The 23863-nt window shown below is 40.9% G+C and overlaps 1 protein-coding gene across 1 annotated transcript; it reads right to left on the bottom strand.

Moving 5' to 3' along the window:
- Window positions 1-843: 843 nt before the first annotated feature.
- Window positions 844-21976, bottom strand: LOC117522323 (geranylgeranyl transferase type-2 subunit beta-like). Its single transcript, XM_034183717.1, is given in 10 exon segments — window positions 844-2619; window positions 12658-12809; window positions 13495-13625; window positions 14366-14444; window positions 14447-14468; window positions 14547-14599; window positions 14676-14781; window positions 17541-17738; window positions 19039-19146; window positions 21900-21976. Coding segments are annotated over 10 exon segments (993 nt in total). The 5' UTR covers window positions 21903-21976; the 3' UTR covers window positions 844-2478.
- Between the last annotated feature and the right edge of the window lie 1887 nt (window positions 21977-23863).

The following is a 23863-nucleotide window of genomic DNA, read 5'->3' as shown; positions in this document are numbered from 1 at the left end:
CATCTGAGAGCAGAAAACATCCTTCCTTGAAACCCAGCATGGCTTCCAACCAGCAAGATAACAGACCCAATCTTCACTCTCCACCAATTACAAGAAAACTGTCAAGAACACCGCCAGTCATTCGCCTCGAGAAAGATGTTCAACAGCGTGTCACGCCCACTACTGTGGAAGAGTCTGAGCAAAACCAGCTCTCCAGAGAAATTCATAAAAATCCTGAGTGTCCTGGCTGAAGCCAAGCTCCAGAGCATCAAGTGTGTCATCATCAAGAAGCAGCTTCAGTGGGTGGATCATGCCATTAGGGTCAATGACAGCTGACTTCCCAAGCGAGGGACCGAGCCAGGTGGTGAGCAATGATCCACATGGGAGTAGAAGACTTCAAAAAAGATATGAACAAACAACAGAGTTAAGAAAGTGAGAGAGATTTCCAGTCTGTCCTCACTGTGTCTGTGCAGGCTTCATAAAAAAAAACAACAAAAAGAAGTTACACCATTTATGTTTGAACAAAATGTGTTTTATTGTTGAACGACAGTTTTGTGGGCAGGAATGGAAGCTCATCATATACACTATCTTATAAAACAGCAACTAAGAAACATCTAATGACCGTCCATTAGTAAAAATATGCTCATTTTTGAGGCGCCTTCTTCCACAGTGAACTCAGCAAACCACTGCAGAAGTAAAGCTATGCCAGTTAACTTGATGCTAACTATACTGTGGAGTTTTTCAAAGACTTTAAACTGCAGTAAATGTCCAGACTGGCGAGTAAATAAGTTACCGCCCCCATTTTGGACCGTCATTTTTCACTACACATAAAACTTTCCCTCCATGATGAGCTTTACATGGTGTTTTGTTGTTGTTTGATGACATCAGCTGCCCACGTGCCCTCTGGCAAACTGAAACCAACATGTTCCATCTCCTTGTAAACAGTCTGTCATGATGCAACAAACGTCGTCTCTCTAATCACAGCCATTCATTTGTCCAGACATTCTGCAGCTGGGTCCACAACTATTTGAACAGTTTTGGTCATTATGCGCCGTGAGGCGGGGCATAAGCATCCGGGTTGTCCGCCCGTCCTTCCATCTGTCCGAACGAAATTTGTTTGCCACAACGTAGCGTGGCACCTATGCTCGCACAAACTTCATATTTGGTGTATGTGCCTTGGAGAAGTACTTCACATGGGTTCAAAGACCGGTGACCTTGACCTACTTTTCAAGGTCACCAATGGTCACAACTGTCCAATCCTTCGCCGCAACGTAGCTTGGCACCTATTGCTCGCAGAAACTACATATATAGTTGGTACATGCCTTGGAGGAGTACTTCACACGGGTTCGAAGGGTGGTGACCTTGATCTACCGGTACTTCTCAAGGTCACCAGTGGTCACAACTGTCAAATCCTTCGCTGCCATATACCTCGGCACCTATTGCTTGCAGAAACTTCTTATTTGGTGGGTACATGCCTTGTAGGAGTACTTCACATGGGTTCAAAGTCCAATGACTTCCAATGACCGTGACCTACTTAACTCCTTCGTTGCAAAATGGCTCTGCAGCTAATGCACGCAGTGCTGGCCTGGGAAAAAACTGTGCAGACTCTGATGCCTGTTTGCAGCATCACGTCAGACAAGTTAATGGTGAACCGGAAAAAAAATAAGGCAACAGGTCAAACCTAGGCTTGAATCCTCTGTAGCTGAAATTTCTCATCTTTCTATGAACAATCCTTCTGTGTTCCACGATGCAGCTGTATAGCCGGTGACGCCACAGATAAAAGCTGAAGCTCGCCCAGTTTCTCCAATCACAGCCACGGAAGCCAAACAACTCCAGAGTTCTCATGGGCGTCTTGGTGGCTTCCCTCACTAACTGAGAACTGCCTGCTCCAATCAGATTTACCATCCAGTTTGTATTTCTTACTCATTTCTGTGAGTTATGATTTGTTTCGTCTCTCATCACCTCCATCGAATGATGCAATCACAGAAACTGTTCCTGTCCAAATATTTCTGGACCCGACTGCATCTGCTGACTTCTCAATGTGTCAAGTTACTTCCAAGTCATTTAAAAAGTGAGAACTACACACAGAGACACATGCTTTAACTTCTTTAACAGCAGAGGTCATGACCTTGCTCCTGCAGGTCACCTGAGTCGGTGCTTTTAGCCAATCAAGAGCAAGGAAATGCCAGACTCAACCAATCAGCTGTGGTGACCTCTGTGCTACTTTTTCAAAATTTTCCATTCAAGACACTCAGATTTATTTGATTCTCTCAGTTCTGGAAGTGAAAATAAATATGGAACTGAATATGAACTGCAGTTAGCAACGTGTTAAAGCAACGTTTGAAATCGCTCCGCCAACTGTCAGTAAACGCTTCCGTGTTCAGCAGAACCTCAGGGCCGCTCGCCCGCTCTGCAGCGCGGTGGTTACAGTGCAGATGGTGGAGATGTGAGACGAGTCCGTGTGTGCAGAAGCTGATCAGTGCTCCGGTCTGCCTCCAGCTAGCTGAGGAGTTCTGGTTGGAGTCGGATCCGCTGCAGCACGTCCTCAGGCATACACAGCACCGGGTTCACCGCTTTGATCTGATCGTCGCCCAGCAGCGAGAGACCCGCTACGCCGAACAGCGTGTGAAACGGATCCACCTACAGAGGGAGGGAGGGTCAGAGTGAACACGCACTGCCGTTAAAGACCAGAAGGAGGAGCTACAGGAAACAGTCGGGTCCACGCGGTCATAGAAATGTTTAAATACAGAATTTAAAATGTACAAACATAAATACAAGTGAACAAATATATTAAATTACAAAACTGTTAACAGCAGACTTTGAATTTACAGAATTTTTTTTGTTTTTCTTTTGCCAAGTCAGGAGATAAAAACAAACGTTCACATCAATCATTAAGAAATACAGTATGGCAGTGTACAGCAAATCTGTCCGAGGCAGGCAGTCCTCAAAAAACACACCATGCAAAGAAACCAGTGAGGGAAGCCACCAAGAGTACAGTTCTGTGGCAGTGATGGATGAAACTGTTGTTCCACAGCCTCGTGGTGGCGCTATAGAAGCCCATTAGTGCTTCAGACTGGGTGTCATCTTGATGGCTTCCCTCACTTGTCTCCTTGCAAGCTCACTCCAGACAGATTTACCGTACAGAAAACTACGGTCTGCAGAAAACTAGCTGTGAAAGTGATGTTTTACTGTAAATACTGTAATAAAGTCTGACAATAACATTCTCACACATTCATTTTATGTTGGTATTTTTTTATATATATATTTGTCAAGTTCATGAACTTTGGACATTTTATAAAAGTGGTGCATTTTTATTTTAACTGGGAAACCAAACCGAAATATGGTGATTTAAACATGTTTCTCTACAGGAGGTTAAACAACATTTTGGGGGACTGTAAATCTCTGTACAGGCACCTGGGAGGACAACACAGATATATTCCCATGATGCTTCACTTCAATCAGAGACAAACACAGAGCAGAGCCAGCTTCCGTGACAAAGTGGTCAGGGAAGCTGACTGGGAACCACAGCTTAGCCCCGAGTCTCTGTACACCAGGCAGCTACAGAGGATCACTGAACCGATTCTAAACGACCAGTCACACCCTCTACATGGGGAAGTCCAGTGTCTCCCCTCTGGTCCTAGGTTTACCATCCCGAAGTGCAGAACAAAGAGCTTCAGGAACAGCTTCGCTCCAGCTGCTATTATTCAGATGAATAAATCATCACAGCAAATTTTGCACCATTTTAGGTGGTTGCCAAACTGTGGTCAAATGTGGCTCTGAGCACGTTTACGTCTGTGTCAGGTCTTTGTGTGTGTGTCACTGTTGGTCCTATATGTGTAATAAATTGGATGCTTTCTGTGACTGCAACACAAATCTACCCACGGGTACCAAAAAAGTAACCTGAAAGTTTTAAATATTTTTACAAAAAATTCCCAAGTCCATGAATTATATTTTGTACAAAAGTAACACTTCATTCCAATATAGCACAAAGATTTCTCTGGAATCTCTTTGCAGTATTTTCTTAATGTGTGAGATTGCAGAAATAATAATCATAAAAAAAAAAAAAATCCTTGTTGGTTCGTTTGCATTGTGTTTCTTTTTCAAAGTTAAGCCAGAAAGTTTCAGGATGCTTTGAAAATTTCAATTCAATTTCAATTTATTTTCATTTCTAAAGCACAAAATCACAACAAAGTTGCCTCAAGGTGCTTCACACAAGTAAGGTCTAACCTTACCAACCCCCAGAGCAACAGTGGTAAGGAAAAACTCCCTCTGATGATTTGAGGAAGAAACCTCAAGCAGACCAGACTCAAAGGGGTGACCCTCTGCTTGGGCTATGATACAGACACAAATTACAAAACAATTCAAAAAAACGAAGATACAGGAAATGTTGCCGGTGCACAGGACAGGAGGGTTTCAAAAACAGATACCACACCCATCTCTGGATGGAGCCACACCTCAAACAGAGAGAAAAAAAAAAACAGAATCAGACATCAGAAAAACAACAAATACAGTATAATTTGTCAGCATTAAGTAACAAGAAAAACAAAAGAAATACTAAGGTGATCACCGGGCACTAGCCCCGATCTTCACTAAAAGGCCCAGAAGTTACATGAAGTTAAGGCTCCGGCACGCTCCGCTTACAAATAAAATTAATTTTAAAGGGTAAAAAGCATAGAAACATACTATGCCAGTATGCTAGCTACATGAAAGGGAAAATAAGTGTCTTAAGTCTGGACTTGAAAGTCTCCACAGAATGTGACTTTTATTGATGCAGGGAGATCATTCCACAGAACAGGGGCACGATAAGAGAAAGCTCTGTGACCCGCAGACTTCTTATTCACCCTAGGGACACAAAGTAGTCCTGCACCCAGAGAACGCAGAGCCCGGGCCGGTATGTAAGGTTTAATTAGGTCAGCTAAGGTCATCAGGTCAGTCTGTGAATTATTTTACAGGCTAGTAGAACCTTAAAATCTGATCTCACAGGGACAGGAAGCCAGTGAAGAGACGCCAAAATGGGTGTAATGTGTTCTAACTTTCTGCTTCCTGTCAAAACCAATTGGAGACCCCTAATGCTGGACTGTGGTAAACCAGAAAACAGAACATTGCAGTAGTCCAATCTAGAAGAGACAAATGCATGAATCCAGGTCTGGAACTAATCGTCACTATATTTTGCAGGTGGAAGAAAGCAGTCCTCATAATATCTCTGATGTGGGGGTCAAAGGGTAACATAGGATATAACTAAATAAAAATAATATAAAAACATAAAGTGGAAAACCTCTGTATTGTCCATCTTTGTAATGAAAAGTGAATAATTCATTTCACTGATATAGTGATCGCAAAACTCTGCTGTGAGAACACTAGATGGCAGTGTTCATTCAAAGAAGGGCTGAGCACAGAAACTCCCCAGTCCCCACAATAGGCCGTTGTTACATTGTGAATGCACGTGCTCAGCGGCGTGTAAATCTCACACGACTAAGCGTGAACTCCCACCTCCACTGTCCAAAACACGTCTGAGGAACAGCTCTCTGGGACGGCAGCTCAGGAGGCCCTGAAGCCCCCCAGATAACCAATGGACCTTCTGACGCGGAAACATGAGTTTACAATAACTTCAGGAGGCGTCCGCTAAGGAAGAGGGGGGGACAAGCCGAGCGCCCCCCAGACCTCAGAGGGAGAGGTGAGGTTGAGTTCAGTCACCTTTTACAGCCTCTCAACGCCCAAAAAAAAAACACAGAGGAGGTGTTTTCTTTTCATGACGACTGGAGCAACATGCTTGAACATGTTTGACAAAAACCAAACACTCTGTGATGGGAAACTCCAGTCCAGTTCCCCCCCAAAAAACACACCACTATCATTTGTGTGAAGCACATTTGAATCAAGACATCAGGCATCTTTTTCACATGAGCTATTTTGATTACTGTAATACTGAATGATTTTCATGAATAAAGCTGTAAAAGAAAAAAAAGTGTGTGCAGTCCATACAGGAATACAGCTGCCGGCGCCAATATTATCTACTGAATAATGTCTTATTGTTCCAATTCTCACCTCTGGGACACGTTTAAGGGATTTTGTCCATGTTTCTTTGGGAAAGTTACAGACATCTGCTGCAGTGTTAGCCACAGACTTAGTCACATCCGCGTCGTTATGCACGGTGGGCACAGTTCCAATAATCCGATAATTATCTAAGATAATGTTTTCATTATCGAATTATCTTTTTAGATAACTTTAAAAACCATTATCAGACTAATTATCTTGCCATAAATTTTTTGTCTGATAATTTTTAGACCGATAACGTGTTAAATAAAGCTGAACAACTACAAATATTTATAAAACTTAAAATCAGTCGAGCACCTACCTGTTAAATGTTTCATAGCTGATGTGTAGTTCTACCCTCTGCAAAACAGAGAAGAGCTGCTTTAAGAAGAAACCACTCTATCCTCTGCAGGCAAAGGAGAAAAAAAGAAACTAATTTCTCTTAACCCCATACTGATACGCGGGCAATATCACCCAAGTCATCCAGAGGAATACATTTTTAAGTTATGGTTCAACTTTTAAACAAACTAATGTCGGACAAGTTATTTAAATTAATGTCATGTCTGAAGTTTTATAAAGTGAAAATATCAGATACATGTTTTAAAGTAATGCGCTAATTTTTAAGGTTTTAGTGTGGATATATGCTGTGCCCAGCAGTGCATTATGGGTAGGATAGGGTAATAGTACGTTCCCAACATGAGAAATGCATTTGAAACACTCTGATCAGGCTCTACGGACAACAGCATTAAACTCTAGTGCCTAAAACTCTCATGAATATATTCACTGGGTTTATAGATGCTGTTATTGCTCGCAGCTTCTACTGGTGGTTGGCTCTCACTGCGGTATTGTATCACTTCCTGTTCCGGAGCACAGCGGTGTTTTGCTGTATCTGTTAAATCTGCGCAGTTAGATTGATCTAGTTACCTAGATAACAATTTGCTTCTGTTAGACCTCAGTGCTGCTTTTGATACTGTTACCTTACTGTACCATAAAATTTTATTACAGAGATTAGAGCATGCCATAGGTATTAAAGGCACTGTGCTGCGGTGGTTTGAATCATATTTATCTAATAGATTACAATTTGTTCTTGTAAATGGGGAATCTTCTTCACAGACTAAGGTTAATTATGGAGTTCCACAAGGTTCTGTGCTAGGACCAATTTTATTCACTTTATACATGCTTCCCTTAGGCAGTATTATTAGACGGCATTGCTTAAATTTTCATTGTTACGCAGATGATACTCAGCTTTATCTGTCTATGAAGCCAGAGGACACAGACCAATTAGCTAAACTGCAGGATTGTCTTACAAACATAAAGACATGGATGACCTCTAATTTCCTGCTTTTAAACTCAGATAAAACTGAAGTTATTGTACTTGGCCCCACAAATCTTAGAAACATGGTGTCTAACCAGATCCTTACTCTGGATGGCATTACCCTAACCTCCAGTAATACTGTGAGAAATCTTGGAGTCATTTTTGATCAGGATATGTCATTCAAAGCGCATATTAAACAAATATGTAGGACTGCTTTTTTGCATTTACGCAATATCTCTAAAATTAGAAAGGTCTTGTCTCAGAGTGATGCTGAAAAACTAATTCATGCATTTATTTCCTCTAGGCTGGACTATTGTAATTCATTATTATCAGGTTGTCCTAAAAGTTCCCTGAAAAGCCTTCAGTTAATTCAAAATGCTGCAGCTAGAGTACTAACGGGGACTAGAAGGAGAGAGCATATCTCACCCATATTGGCCTCTCTTCATTGGCTTCCTGTTAATTCTAGAACAGAATTTAAAATTCTTCTTCTTACTTATAAGGTTTTGAATAATCAGGTCCCATCTTATCTTAGGGACCTCATAGTACCATATCACCCCAATAGAGCGCTTCGCTCTCAGACTGCAGGCTTACTTGTAGTTCCTAGGGTTTGTAAGAGTAGAATGGGAGGCAGAGCCTTCAGCTTTCAGGCTCCTCTCCTGTGGAACCAGCTCCCAATTCGGATCAGGGAGACAGACACCCTCTCTACTTTTAAGATTAGGCTTAAAACTTTCCTTTTTGCTAAAGCTTATAGTTAGGGCTGGATCAGGTGACCCTGAACCATCCCTTAGTTATGCTGCTATAGACTTAGACTGCTGGGGGGTTCCCATGATGCAATGAGCGTTTATTTCTTTGTTTCTCTTTTTGCTCTGTATGCACCACTCTGCATTTAATCATTAGTGATTGATCTCTGCTCCCCTCCACAGCATGTCTTTTTCCTGGTTCTCTCACTCAGCCCCAACCAGTCCCAGCAGAGGACTGCCCCTCCCTGAGCCTGGTTCTGCTGGAGGTTTCTTCCTGTTAAAAGGGAGTTTTTCCACTGTCGCCAAGTGCTTGCTCACAGGGGGTCGTTTTGACCGTTGGGGTTTTTACGTAATTATTGTATGGCCTTGCCTTGCAGTGTGAGGCGCCTTGGGGCAACTGTTTGTTGTGATTTGGCGCTATATAAATAAAACTGATTGATTGATTGATAGTGGGCGATTTTAACATCCACACAGATGCTGAGAATGACAGCCTCAACACTGCATTTAATCTATTATTAGACTCAATTGTCTTTGCTCAAAATGTAAATGAGTCCACCCACCACTTTAATCATATCTTAGATCTTGTTCTGACTTATGGTATGGAAATTGAAGACTTAACAGTATTCCCTGAAAACTCCCTTCTGTCTGATCATTCTTAATAACATTTACATTTACTCTGATGGACTACCCAGCAGTGGGGAATAAGTTTCATTACACTAGAAGTCTTTCAGAAAGCGCTGTAACTAGGTTTAAGGATATGATTCCTTCTTTATGTTCTCTAATGCCATATACCAACACAGTGCAGAGTAGCTACCTAAACTCTGTAAGTGAGATAGAGTATATCGTCAATAGTTTTACATCCTCATTGAAGACAACTTTGGATGCTGTAGCTCCTCTGAAAAAGAGAGCTTTAAATCAGAAGTGCCTGACTCCATGGTATAACTCACAAACTCGCAGCTTAAAGCAGATAACCCGTAAGTTGGAGAGGAAATGGCGTCTCACTAATTTAGAAGATCTTCACTTAGCCTGGAAAAAGAGTCTGTTGCTCTATAAAAAAAAGCCCTCCGTAAAACTAGGACATCTTACTACTCATCACTAATTGAAGAAAATAAGAACAACCCCAGGTTTCTTTTCAGTACTGTAGCCAGGCTGACAGAGAGTCAGAGCTCTATTGAGCCGAGTATTCCTTTAACTTTAACTAGTAATGACTTCATGACTTTCTTTGCTAACAAAATTTTAACTATTAGAGAAAAAATTACTCATAACCATCCCAAAGATGTATCATTATCTTTGGCTGCTTATTGAGTTATTTTCATTAGTTACTTCATCCAAACCATCAACATGTCTATTAGACCCCGTTCCTACCAGGCTGCTCAAGGAAGCCCTACCATTATTTAATGCTTCGATCTTAAATATGATCAATCTATCTTTATTAGTTGGCTATGTACCACAGGCTTTTAAGGTGGCAGTAATTAAACCATTACTTAAAAAGCTATCACTTGACCCAGCTATCTTAGCTAATTATAGGCCAATCTCCAACCTTCCTTTTCTCTCAAAAATTCTTGAAAGGGTAGTTGTAAAACAGCTAACTGATCATCTGCAGAGGAATGCTCTATTTGAAGAGTTTCAGTCAGGTTTTAGAATTCATCATAGTACAGAAACAGCATTAGTGAAGGTTACAAATGATCTTCTTATGGCCTCAGACAGTGGACTCATCTCTGGTCTTGTCTCAGAGTGATGCTGAAAAACTAATTCATGCATTTATTTCCTCTAGGCTGGACTACTGTAATTCATTATTATCAGGTTGTCCTAAAAGTTCCCTGAAAAGCTTTCAGTTAATTCAAAATGCTGCAGCTAGAGTACTGACGGGGACTAGAAGGAGAGAGCATATCTCACCCATATTGGCCTCTCTTCATTGGCTTCCTGTTAATTCTAGAACAGAATTTAAAATTCTTCTTCTACTTATAAGGTTTTGAATAATCAGGTCCCATCTTATCTTAGGGACCTCATAGTACCATATCACCCCAATAGAGCGCTTCGCTCTCAGACTGCAGGCTTACTTGTAGTTCCTAGGGTTTGTAAGAGTAGAATGGGAGGCAGAGCCTTCAGCTTTCAGGCTCCTCTCCTGTGGAACCAGCTCCCAATTCGGATCAGGGAGACAGACACCCTCTCTACTTTTAAGATTAGGCTTAAAACTTTCCTTTTTGCTAAAGCTTATAGTTAGGGCTGGATCGGGTGACCCTGAACCATCCCTTAGTTATGCTGCTATAGACTTAGACTGCTGGGGGTTCCCATGATGCACTGAGTGTTTCTTTCTCTTTTTGCTCTGTATGCACCACTCTGCATTTAATCATTAGTGATGATCTCTGCTCCCTCCACAGCATGTCTTTTTCCTGGTTCTCTCCCTCAGCCCCAACCAGTCCCAGCAGAAGACTGCCCCTCCCTGAGCCTGGTTCTGCTGGAGGTTTCTTCCTGTTAAAAGGGAGTTTTTCCTTCCCACTGTTGCCAAGTGCTTGCTCACAGGGGGTCGTTTTGACCGTTGGGGTTTTTACGTAATTATTGTATGGCCTTGCCTTACAATATAAAGCGCCTTGGGGCAACTGTTTGTTGTGATTTGGCGCTATATAAATAAAATTGATTGATTGATTGGTTATTGTGTCTGCGTTTATTAAATTCCACGCATCTTAAATGTAGCAGACACGGATTATCTGGAATTTTGTTTTGGCAAGTTTTCAAGGTCTCTACTGCCATCTACTGGCCAGTAGTGTTCATTTGCCCTATTGACGTATCCGATAATCCCTTGCGTGCCAGAGTCGCCGCAGTCAACACGATGACAGTTGTAAATTAATATTATACTACAAAAATGTATTTTTTATGCTTTTCGTCACGTTAATAAGAGACTGCTGCATGACACCCTGAAACTTACTAAACAATTATAACAAATAATCAGTGTCTGCTACGTTTAATCTGCGTGGAATTTAATAAACGCAAAACCGAATTTCAGACATATTACATATATTAGTCTGGAATAAAGAGGACAAACAGTGTTGTAAAGAACAATAAGATGTTAAAGAGCAAACTTCACTTTCCTCCAGAACGACCTGATCAGGAAGCGAGTGTAGCTCACAGCAGCTCGCATTGAAAATAACGGAGAGACAGCCTGTGATTCTCACATGTTTACGTAAAATAAACACAGTAACAATGTTTATAAACCCAGAGAATATATTCATGAGAGTTTTAGGCACAATATAAAAATAGTTTTATGTTGCAATGTTAATGGTGTTGTCTGTGTGCAGCGGTTAAAGTGCAGCGTGATCAGAGCGTCTCAGTGTAGTTCTCACTGTTACTGAGATCTCGCAGCGCGGCGACCTCTCCGAGGTTTTGCGGGATTTGAACGTCAATAGGGTGAATAGCCAACATTTATGTATCAAGACAAAATCGAAAGCACGTTTTACAATATAATAAAACGTGTGCACATTGCACAATATAATAAACATAATCAAATTCATGAGAGCACATGACAATATTGTGTGAGAAATAGGTCATAAAGATAAGATAAAACATCATAAAATTCTCTCCACATGCAAAACATTTTGCGATGACACTTCCAGGGCTCCGTAAAAATGCCTGTTTTTACAAATAAAAAAAATGGAATATTTTACAAAAGCACATTTATCTGTAAACACCAACACACGACACACGTCACATTAACGTGTTACAATGAATGACTGAACCAGGTTCATTAAAAGCCTGCTAATGAGTCTTCTTTGGATTCAGGTGTGTTAGAACAGGGAGGACAACTAAGAGTGTCAGGAAGGTGGCTCTCGAGGACCGAACATGGCCACCCCTGTTCTATCGGTATTAATGTTATTTATAAATCAAAACCATAAGTCAGCACGGCTTTATTTTCCAAGACCCTCCACCTGACCGGAGTGTTGTGATCGGGTAGAGAGCTGCATTTTGTGGCTGCTCTCAGTTTGCGTCTGTGCTGGAAGCCATGTAGTAAACAAGAACTTCCAGCAGGGGGCAAGATGTTCAAAGACAGAAGTGTGAGCTCATGTTTGGGTTTGTTGTAGCTGTTGATTCTACCAGAAGTGATCGTGGTGTTAAAACTCAAATTCAATTTATTAGTAGTTGCAAATGTACCAGAGACAATACTGGAATTTATCGGTTATCTGTAACTTCCAATACATTTTTGGGTGGTTTATCGTTTTATCTTTATCAAAGATAACTTTTCAGTTATCTGATTATCTGTTATCAAAGTTAATTTTTTGGTTATCTGTGCCCACCACTGGTTACGCATGACCGATAACTGCTCACTTAACGCTTTGCACCTCAATGCGTTCAACACGAGGACTCAGCAAGACAAATTAACAAATAGTGGTCAAGTGTGGAACTGCAGCGAGCCTTACAAGACGGCAGATGGGGCAGAATCCCTCTTTTGCTGTAATCATCACCCTGGGTAATGTGCCAGGTTAAATGAAATCAAGTGTGGTCTAACTGTGCCCCGTGGGACCCAAACTGGGGGGGTGGCTGCTTTAGAAGGAGAATAACCTTCACGCCTGCGAGGACGGAGCGTGTTCACAGTCTCACCATGTCTCCCGGCCTGTCCGCGAAGCCTCCCGTCTCCTCGTCCTGGCAGGCCAGAATGAAGGAGCGCAGCTTGGCCTTGTCGATCCAGTGGATCCTGCCGATGATTTTCAACGATGCCAAAACCCACCAGGAGTAACAGACATCTGGAAGCTGAAGCAGACGGGATGAAGCAGTAAATGAAGCATTGATTCACACCGTGAGCAGCTCCTCTCTGCCCAAAGTATTTATTCTTTTAGCTCCTTTACACACTGATGGAAATATTTTTGCTGATATTTGAGGTTTCTTTTCAAAAATCTTTGACAATGTGGAAATTTTCTTGAATGGTATCTCATTTTAGTGATCCCCCCAACTGCACACCCCCTCAGCTACCCAGCAATTCTGGAACATGCCCCATTTCAGGTGAATTTCACTGTTTACACCACCAAAAATCTATATTTCCCTATTTCAAAAGTGTTAACAGTGTTTAGGTCGATCACAAAACCACCAGAATCAAAACATTTCAGCAGTTTGGGTGAATTTGACTGTTTTTGCCACAGTGTGTCGATATTTTTCCCAAGATTCTAAATTCCGTGAGGAAGAATTGTGAAGGATGACTCAATCAAAACAATTAGATTCAAAGTCCATCAAAAACTGAAAGAAAAGAATTTTAGTTGACTTTCAGTGTTTTTACCTCAAAGAGAGTCCACAGTTTAACATTTAACATTCTGCAAAGAATTCAAGGTGAACTGCAGTGTTTTTTGGCTAAAATATAAAATTTCAACATTCTACAGAGATGAATTTAGGTGACATTTAGCCCCACTTGATGGCATTTATTTAGTGTGTGGCAGCACCAACCTTTCTCCGGGCGTCCGTTGAGGCCTCCGGAGGGCAGCTGTCTCTCGCAGAGCCACCAACCGAGCAGGTCGGCGTTGACCTGGTGCAGCTGACCCGTCAGAGACAGGAAGCCGGTGCAACAGTAAATCTGTCCACAACAAAAAATTATTACAGAGCAAAGTTAAAACACGGCACAGCTGTAAACACGCAACTGTACCACCAACAGGGGGCGTAGTGTGACTCAACAGTCTTCCCACATAGTTAAAATGTGTTTGTTTTTTCTATAAACATACATTTCAGAAATAAATGCAATTTATAGTTTGGAAAATACAATATGTGTGTCAAAGAGCCTAAATAGAGCCACATCAAGTGACTGAGGAAAATTAACACAAAATGACAACAACCACATGATGAGAAAAGGCAGATAAACAATTTTACAACAATATGACACTTTGAACCACTGAATTCTTTTTTTAAATGTTATAAATTTATCACAGTGAAATCACTCTTTTTATATCTGTATTGTTGTAAATATTACTTCCTGTCAAAGTGTGAAACTTAAGTTTGATCAGTTTCTAAATTTATCTACACATGACGACTGTCACAAGGTATAAGAGGCTCTGCCCCCTGGTGGCCATAATTAGAACTGAAACATGCCCAACATTAAATTTGTCGGGGTCTCGGTGAGGCGACCTTATGGACCGAGTTTCACCTCAACACATGCAGAAACACATTCAGTGCATGTGAGCACTGTATGTCAACAATCCATGATGCTTTGCCACATTGTTGGTCGTAGTTTCTATTTTGATTTCCACAAGTGGTGCGATAAAATTGATCAACATGTGATGGACTAAGGAGAAAAGCAAACGATGGCGATCTTTGGAGTCACCTGCCAGCGTGAGACTCTGATCCAGGTCTACAGCCAAAACCTCCATCAAAGTTCATACAGGACAAGACAAACTCCACAGCTTTGTCACATTTATGGTGTCCAGCTTCCCCTTCAGAAACAGAACGCAGCGTCAGCGTGCAGCGAGGGCACAACAGCTGTGAAACAGGAGGCACCGCGCACCACGTACCAGTAAGGCGAGGGTAGCCACCGCGCAGAAGGAAAACCTCGTGTCGATCTCTCCTGCAAAGACAAAAGCCAAACAATGATTTTTAAATCCTGTCAGATTTGATCCCCGCCAGATTTGATCCCCGCTCACCCCATTTGTCTCCTGCAAACGAGCCGTCGTCCTGCTGCAGCCCTTTGACGTATTCCAGCACCTTGTCCAGGTCAATTGCGTCCACGCTGTCATACAAACACAGGATCTAAACAACAAGCAACGGAGGTTAAGTCTAAACCGCAAAGTGCTTTGTGGTGGGACTCAAAACAAAGGTGAATTTAACATAGTGTCAGTTTCTGTACACCTGGGATTTTCAAATAAAGTGCCAATATGTCTTGTGCCCCCCCCCGAATTTATTTATTTATTCCAATCTTTTGTCTGTATTGTTGTGTGTAGAGGCAATTAAATTCCCCCTTTGGGATTATTAAAGTTTTTCTAATCTAATCCACAATGTGTATGGAAGATTTCAGTAGATAAATGTGCTTTTGTAAAATATTCCATTTTTTATTTGTAAAAAAGGCATTAAAAAAAAAGCCAAGTTGTAATTAGATAACCATCTGATATAACCTGTGTCAAAATAAATAGAACACTGCCATGATCTACTGGTGCCAGACGTTCAGTACAGTTTACACTGTGCGAGGTTTTAGCCCTTTTTCAGCTGATTTTTCATTTTGTGCGAGAATTTTTTTGGATCGCACCGAGTTCAGGTTAATCGCACGTCCTGCGTCGTTTAGTGTACATGGAGTAACGTGCTACGTTTAACATCTCACGACCACCTCCTGATCGCCGATCGTATGGTCAGATGAAAATCAAACCTGTTGATATTCTGGTCGGCCAGTCGTGAAGGTATCCAGCTGCTGAAGAGCTACAAGCATCCAACCTCTCACACTGTGCCTGTGCAAACACTGCAGAGCTGTCTTGTAATGGTTTTTGCTGCTGTTGTTTTTAACTTTGATGTCTCCCATCGAGTTTTTGTAAATTAAGTTTGAAAAAAAAGCTTCCGTTTACGTTTTGCTTCTGTGGTTTTGAACGTAAAATGTGTGTGAGAACATAAATCGTACGCTCTGAACTTTTCCACCGTGCAGTTCTGTGGTACACTTGACCTGGAACCGAGTACATTGATTGAAAATATCAGCCCAGCTTCAGGGCCAATACTGCCATGAACACTACTGGCCAATAGATGGCAGTAGAGACCTTGAAAACTTGCCAAAACAAATTCCAGATAATCCGTGTCTGCTACATAAGATGCGTGGAATTTAATAAACGCAAACACAATAACGTCTATAAATCCAGAGAATATATCACGAGAGTTTAATGTTGTTTCCGTGGAGTCTGATCAGAGTGCCTTCAAATGCATTTCTCATGTCGGTGAACATACTGAGATACCATAATGCACCTGGACACAGCATGTCCACACTAAAACCTTAAAAATTAGCGCATAACTTTAAAACTAAAACATATATCTGACATTTTCACTTTATAAAACTTCAGACATGACATTAATTTAAATAACTGTCCGAATTAGTTTGGTTAAAATTTGAACATAAGTTAAAAATGTATGCCCCCTGGATGACTTGGGTGATTGCCCTCGTATCAATATGAGGTTAAAAGAAATGAGTTTTTTTTGTTTGTTTTTTTTTGGTGACCAGTCCTCCTTTACCTGCAGAGGATAGAGCGGTTTCTTCTAGAAGCAGCTCTTCTCTGTTTTGCAGAGGGTAGAACTACACATCAGCTACGAAACATTTAACAGGTAGGATTTAAAATTTTATAAATGTTTGTAGCTGTTCAGCTTTATTTACGATGTTATCGGTCTAAAAATTATTGGACAAAAATTTATCACAAGATAATTAGTCAGATAATGGTTTTTAAAGTTATCTAAAAAGATAATCCGATAATGAAAACATTATCTTCGATAATTATCGGTTATCGGATTATCGGAACTGTGCCCACCACTGATCATACTTGTGTTAAATAAAAGACAAAAGGGACATAAGTCCTGCTCACAGGCTGATTGCCAGATACAGGACATGTCCACGTCAAGTATAAACACCAGACAGACATCTCCACATCACTACATATCCACAACGCGTCCTTCCATAGGGACTACATGGCAACCTGTCGCCTCCGCTGCATATATCCGGATCCAAAAGTCGGAAATCCAGGCCTGAATCTTATCAAATATTCCTGCCGTGTGTGGTGTGTTAAGAGCACTCTGATCTGCTCGGAAAGATGTCAGGAGCGCTCCGATTGCAAATCTGGGATATTCAACATGTTGGATTGTCTTGACCCAATATCGCAGTGTGTGTGGTGTCCCCCGACCACAAACCAGCACACAGACTGCTGAATGTGACATGCAGCCAATCAGAAAGTGAGGTGATGGACGTATGGAGCAAAAAATAAAATCAAAACAACTGTTCTGACTTACCAGAAAGTCCGGTGGTCACGCCATCTCCACTCCTTTAAATAACGCCTTTTCTTTTTCTTTTTGTGTTTATTTTTTCTCCCCATAGTCCACAAAGTATCTCCTTTTGTCTACTCTGAAGTCACGTTTAATCTCGAGAGATTTTGCGAAAAATTCCTGTCTGACCTGGGAATGTTCGTGTGTGGTGTGTTGTTTTCACCATGTGGCTGCACACCACACACTGTACCACCAAACCTGCCAGATCTATGATATTTTATCTCCACGTGTGTGGTCTCTCAGGTTTTGGAAGCCTACAGATCATTTTAAAATCCTGCCATATGAACCAGGCTTAAGAGATGTTATGAGCACACGCTCCATCAGCCGTCAGTTTCATAAGTGTGCAACATGTTTTTCTTATCTACTGGAGGCACTCTGTGGTCGAGTTTCAAGTTAATAATGTTTAATTTCTAAAGAGTCTGACCCCTTTAAACTCCAGAGTACCCTGAACAGTTTTTGTACTCATCCTGGACGATCAGAGGAGCATTAATCTCTTGCAGACTCACCTGCACGGCGCTGAGGGTGTACAACAGGTGGGGGTCATGACCAATACTGGCACTGATGCCTCCACACTCGTGCTGACAGGCTTTGATGAAGTCTATGATCTCCTGCTGGTTCATCCTGGGCAGGTGGCCCATCAGGTCCATCACCGTCAGCCCCCAGTAGATGCCGCTCATCCTCAGGTACTCTGATAGTGTGTACTCCTGAATACACGCAACAAACATGATCCAACAGGACAGTGACAGCATGGTCACGATGCTAGAGTTTCAAACTTGATATAGATACCGAGGAAAATACTCAATAGCCAGGTGCGGGGGGCATAATATTTAAAAAATAAATAAATTAAGAGCCTTATATTTATTATAAAGATTAAAACAATAATTTTAAGTTATTGTTTTATATCAGACACCTTAAAAATAGTGTTCACTATTTTTTAAGGTGTCTGATATAGTATAAAAACAAACATACTGGAACATAACTGTGTATATATATATATATATATATATATATATATATATATATATATATATATATATATATATATATATATATGTGTGCATATGTATACACACACAGGAAGGAAGACAGACAGCTATAGAGATAGGTAGATATCTGCAGTATATTTTATATACAGTAGTTCACACACACAAAAAAAATAATAATCTCCCAAAGGACATTTCCAACACTTTGGATTTCCAAGTTGTCTTGAATACAGCACTGGTTAGCGGACCTGGAAGTCACGGCTTAAAGGAGACAAAGAGCAATCTCATCACATCACTCTGTTAATTTTTTTTTCTCGCCGCCTTTGGCCAGGTTTAATTTTTAATACCAATGGAGGTGGCAAAGACGGAATATTATAGCAACGGTAATTCTATTCTTACAGCTATGACAATCCAAATAATATCAATTTTATCATGAGAGGCCCTCATAATGAGAGGACGTCATAATTTGACAGGTTACCGTGGCAGCCACCTTGAAAAAGGCTACGATCTTGGAATTTTGAGTAGCTAATGGATCAGATTTGCAAGGTATTCCATCAAGGAAAAATAAGACCATTTTTGTGCCGTTAGCCACATTGACAGGGCTGTTACGGGGGGCGAGGACCATAATATGCCATGTCGTTTTGGTGGCCATCTTGAAAAAAAAAATGCCACCATCTTAGACTTCTGAGTAGCTAATAGATCAGATTTCTAAAGTATGCCATAAACATCAATTATGCCAAATCTGGTGCCTTAATCAAGTTTGCATGGTTTTTCTGTTATCGATAAAGATGATTGTGTTGCTAAATAACAGTGCTTAAATATTCATGACAATTTATAAATACAACAGATGCATTCTAAAGCAAAATGTAAAATGTGGAAATATTAATTAGTACTGTGCAGATACGTATTTGTCCACTAGATGGCACTAATGTGTGGTGGTGTTGCAAACATTTAAAAGAAAGACCTGAAAATCATTCCTTTAAGTTTTTGGTTCAAAGCATCTTTTCTCCCTTTGACTTACATAATCATCCTTTTTGGAGCCATAGGCAGCGATGTAATCTGCGTGTTTGTCCAGGAGCAGTGTGTTGGGAGCGTCAGGCTTAATGACCACGTCTTTCACTGGGGTACCCTGAAATCCAACACATCCAACAAAAACAATGCTCTAACATTTATCTGTTTCAAGTGCAAGATTTTATATTCGTATATAATAACACAATAACACAAGCATTAAAACACAATAAGGTGGTATGATCATGAGGAGACATCCATCAGTTATCAGTCATGGAGAATTGAGGACGACCTCAGCAATAGCTGAAGTCTTTTTCAACTGTGGAACAGATGTTCATCTCACAGTGAGAGAATGCAAATCCAGGGAAGATGTGCAAGATCACACTAGACCCGTGCTGCACCGCTGAATGTTTTATATGCCAACAAGACAACTTTAAGTCACATGTCCACGGAGCCAGTGAAGGGAGGCCAACACAGCGTAATACGATCAAACTTATGTTCCTGTTAATAGGCCAGAAAACTAAACATCAGTGACCAACTGCTGAGGACACAAACGCACAACTGAATGACTTTGTATCAGACAGAGAACATAATATGATGCAGTATCCTTACTGCACAAATTTAAAGAAGGTGACGGTCTTGTTAATTTCCCGAATATGCAAATCAAAACATAATGTAAGGTCAAAGATGACGGCAAGGTTTTTTTTTTTGTTATTATTATTTGATCAATCACACAAGCATCCAATGATCCAGCTAGTTTATATCAGAGCCAATAACCAACGCTCAAAATAAAGTTACACTAACTTTGTTAAAATCAAATTAGTGTAAGTTTAAAAACATAAAATCACCTCAGACAACAAATAAATAAATGACACGACTTAAGTCAACTAGAAATTATACAAAAGAAACATTTTGTTGGTGAGTCAAAAAATGACTAATGACTATTTGATTTATTTCGCAATTAAGTAGCTGTGAGAAACAAAAAAGTCTGAAAACAAAGAAAAATGTTGATCAATGCTTTCCAAAGCTCTCTATGATGCCTTCAAATGTCTCATTTTATCCACAACCGAAAGTTATTCTGTTCACTGCCAGAGAGCAATAAATAAACCAGGAAAATAAACCAGAAAATATTCACATTCAAGAAACCAAAACCAGAGAATGTTGTTTTTAATTACTTAGAATTGTCAAAATAGTCCATTAATTCAATAGTCAGTGATTAATCAATTAATCACTTGTTACAGCTCTAGTTGTTAGGTCCACAAGTAGTCAGAAAATCCTGATCAGTTTTTTCAGAATCCTAAAATGATGCCTTCAAATGTCCAGTTTTGTCCACAACCCACACATATCTACTTTACTGCCAGAGAGGAGTAAAGAAACCAGAAAATATTCACATTAAAGAAGCTGAAAGAATTTGAATGTTTTTTTAAGCAACAAATAATATGAGCGGAGTGCTGTGAAGCTCGCTCTTATGGTAGACAAAGGCACAAACCAGACAACATTTACATAAAAAGCCATAAAAAGCCACAAACCAATCGTAGACAAAGCTGCAAACTGGAAATGTCATGAAATGATTTCATCCACTGAGATCAATAGCCTTTTTGCTTCCTTATTGGTCCTTCAGTTTTTGAGGGTGTTTGTCGGGAACATGATCATTTCTCTACGTTGATTGCAGACCTTGCAGCGGATCTGTAATCAACCACTTCCGCAGCAGCTGTTCTGAAGCTTGAACCAACGAAGCAGCGCTCCGACTGACTGCTTCGTTGTTCATTCTTCATTGCGTCATTGCTTTTCAGAAGTGGCAAGTCCGCTTCTTAACCCTCTCAAAGCCATTTAAAAATGTCAATCGTGGGTCAGTTTTGTGCGGATTAAAGTCACTAACTGGGGCTCTTGTTGCAGGCAAGAAACGAGAATCGTCCTCCGTTCCATTCGCACAGCTCCAAAATGCTGTGGCCGTTTCTCTGCAGAGGTAAAGTGAGAGTCTCGGTCGGAATTATATAACTCAAAGCAAATCACCGTTTGAAATCAAAGGACACTTTCTTTCTAACGTAATACAAACAAACGCAATTGACATAAAATGTGTTTTTCTCCCAAAATAAGACGTCCTGACTGTGTTCTTTATGAATTACATTGATGCTGATGTGCAGCGCAGCCGGCTGTAAGAGGGTCAGAGGTGTGGAGTGACATCATCCCATTAATGACTGAAAGGAAATGCTTTGATAAAAACTACAGATTTTATTTCTATTTAAGTCCAGGGATCAAGGATCCAGGACAATTTCAATTTATTTACTTTTAAGACTCATAAAAGTTGACATAGAAAACCTGTAAGCCTACTTTTAGTACACAGAAAATTCACAAGAGGTATTGATAAGGGACTCATATAATGGCATTGATAGATAAAATCTTATCAATACCCATCCCCAGACCTAAATGACATGGCGAGATGCTGAAGAGCTTCGCTCATTCATGTCTCGTACATATTAAGAAACAAATAACCCAGAGCTAATTTTCATAATGTAAAAAAAAAGTGTACATTTTATGTACATGATGTTCAATCAAAGCTCACCAGTCTTAAGTTTTAGCCTCACAAGGACCACAATGAAAATAAGCGTTTATACTTTATTGTGTCGTCCGTGTATCACTGATATATTCACCTTTCTGTATTTATATTGATTTTACAAAATAAACTCAAATCAATCCATCAGAGCTAAAGCTAAGTGCTAACACTGAGCTAACAAGCTAGCAGCTCACGGTGAGAGGGCACGTTAAGAGAAGACGTTGACAAAATAATGTCAACATGCTTTTAAGACATCAGCTACAAGTTCACTCATTCATATTATCCGTTAGACTTTAATGACATAAACATTTGTTTCTTACCATTTTGAAGCCTGCGTGACGTCACCCATTGGTTTTCTATTGAGACGTTGAGACCTTCTTCTTCTGCTGCTGCTGAGGTTATTGGCGGTTTGCAAACCAACAGAGTGCATTACCGCCACCATCTGTTTGGGTGTGGAGCATGTATGGAGTAGGGCGTATGTAGGGTTGCCACCTTTCAGAAATGAAAATAAAGGACACCCACCGGCTCCTCAGGGTCACTACCGCACCCAAGGAGTGGCATATATTTAAGTGGTTTTTTTTTAACATGAAATTGTTAATAGTAAACTGTGCAGTCACTGAAGTGTGCAATAATAAACATAAATATTAAGGAAAACAGACCAATAATTTTAATCTTTAAAGTAAGGACATTTTTACTTTAAGAGGAAATAAAAAAATAAAATACATGTTTGTCTACAGTTTGCCTTGTACAATGCTGCGTTACACATGGGCAAGACGAGTCACGAATGTCATATTTGCGTCATTCTGGCACATTCCGACATTCTCAACGAGACTTAACGCATCCGAATAGGTTTCTTAATCGTGTGTGATATTCGTGATTTTTCGTGGAACATGTTTTGGCTGTCAAAAAATCTTTCCACGAATGTCACGCGCCACCCTCATTTCGCCCTCATGTCGTGGAAGTGAGAGTGTTGATCCGTGTTGATTAGGTGATGAACCTTAATAGAGCGTGACAATGTTCTTCTCTGCCATGCGCACAATTAAACCCTGCTGCACCACCTTCAGTTTCATTTGCTGCAGTATGCTGAAGGAGGACAGTGACGCCAAGTCAGCTAAAAGTTTCATTCCAATGCTCCTCAGCATGCTCCTGCAGGTTGCTCCTTGCAGGTTTCCCCTCCTAAGTGTCTCACTGTCACCAGAAGCATCTTGGTGCCAACAGAAAGTCTTTCTCCATGGTTACGCTGAACTCCTCTCCCACAGCAGAGGCTGCCACCCTTCTGGTCTGTTGGTACCTTGCAACTGCCTCCGGAGTCCTCCGAAATAGCATATCCCAGAGGGACTTCTTCACTCGGATGGCTTCCCTGACCATCCGGTGTCCACCACAGTGTTTGAGCGTTGCTGCCCCTTGAGGCACCTAAGACCTTCAGGCCACAGCTCCCTGCTGCAGCTTCAGCAATGGAAGCTTTGAACATTGCCCATTCTGGTTCAATGCCCCCACTTCCATAGGGATGCTAGAAAAGCTCAGTCGGAGGTGTGAGTTGAAGATCTGTCAGACAGTGGGCTCCAGGACTTTCACAGTTCACCCGTACTATCCGTTTGGGCTTACAGGTCTGTCCAAAGTCCTCCCCCAACCCTCTGACCCAACTCATCACCAGATGATGGATGGATGAGATTTATTGTCATTACACAAGTGCAACAACAAAGAGATTACGTCCACACTCAATATTACCACAGACAAGATACAGCAATTAATCCACAATTGTTTACCGTCAATAATGGCCCACATCAGAATTAAAGACAACACATATACAGTGAGGAAAATAAGTATTGAAAACCCCGCGATTTTTGGAAGTTCTCCCACTTAGAAATCATGGAGGGGTCTGAAATTTTCATCTTAGGTGCATGTCCACTGTGAGAGACATAATCTAAAACAAAAAAAATCTGGCAAATCGGCAATGTATGATTTTTAAATAATTTATTTGTACTGTTACTGCTGCCAAATAAGTATTTCAAACACCTACCAACCAGCAAGACTTGTCTCACCCAGACCTGTTAATTTTTCTTTAAGAAGCCCTCTTATTCTGCACTCTTTACCTGTATTAATTGCACCTGTTTGAACTTGTTACCTGTACAAAAGACACCTGTTCACACACTCAATCAATCACACTCAACCTGTCCAACTTAGCCAAGACCAATGAGCTGTCTAAGGACACCAGGGACAAACCTGTAGACCCTGCACAAGGCTGGAGGACTACAGGACAACAGGCAAGCAGCTTGGTAGAAGA

This window comes from Thalassophryne amazonica, chromosome 12, assembly GCF_902500255.1.
Source record: "Thalassophryne amazonica chromosome 12, fThaAma1.1, whole genome shotgun sequence".
Classification (NCBI taxonomy): Eukaryota; Metazoa; Chordata; class Actinopteri; order Batrachoidiformes; family Batrachoididae; genus Thalassophryne; species Thalassophryne amazonica.
This window is presented reverse-complemented; position numbering and strand designations above follow the sequence as displayed.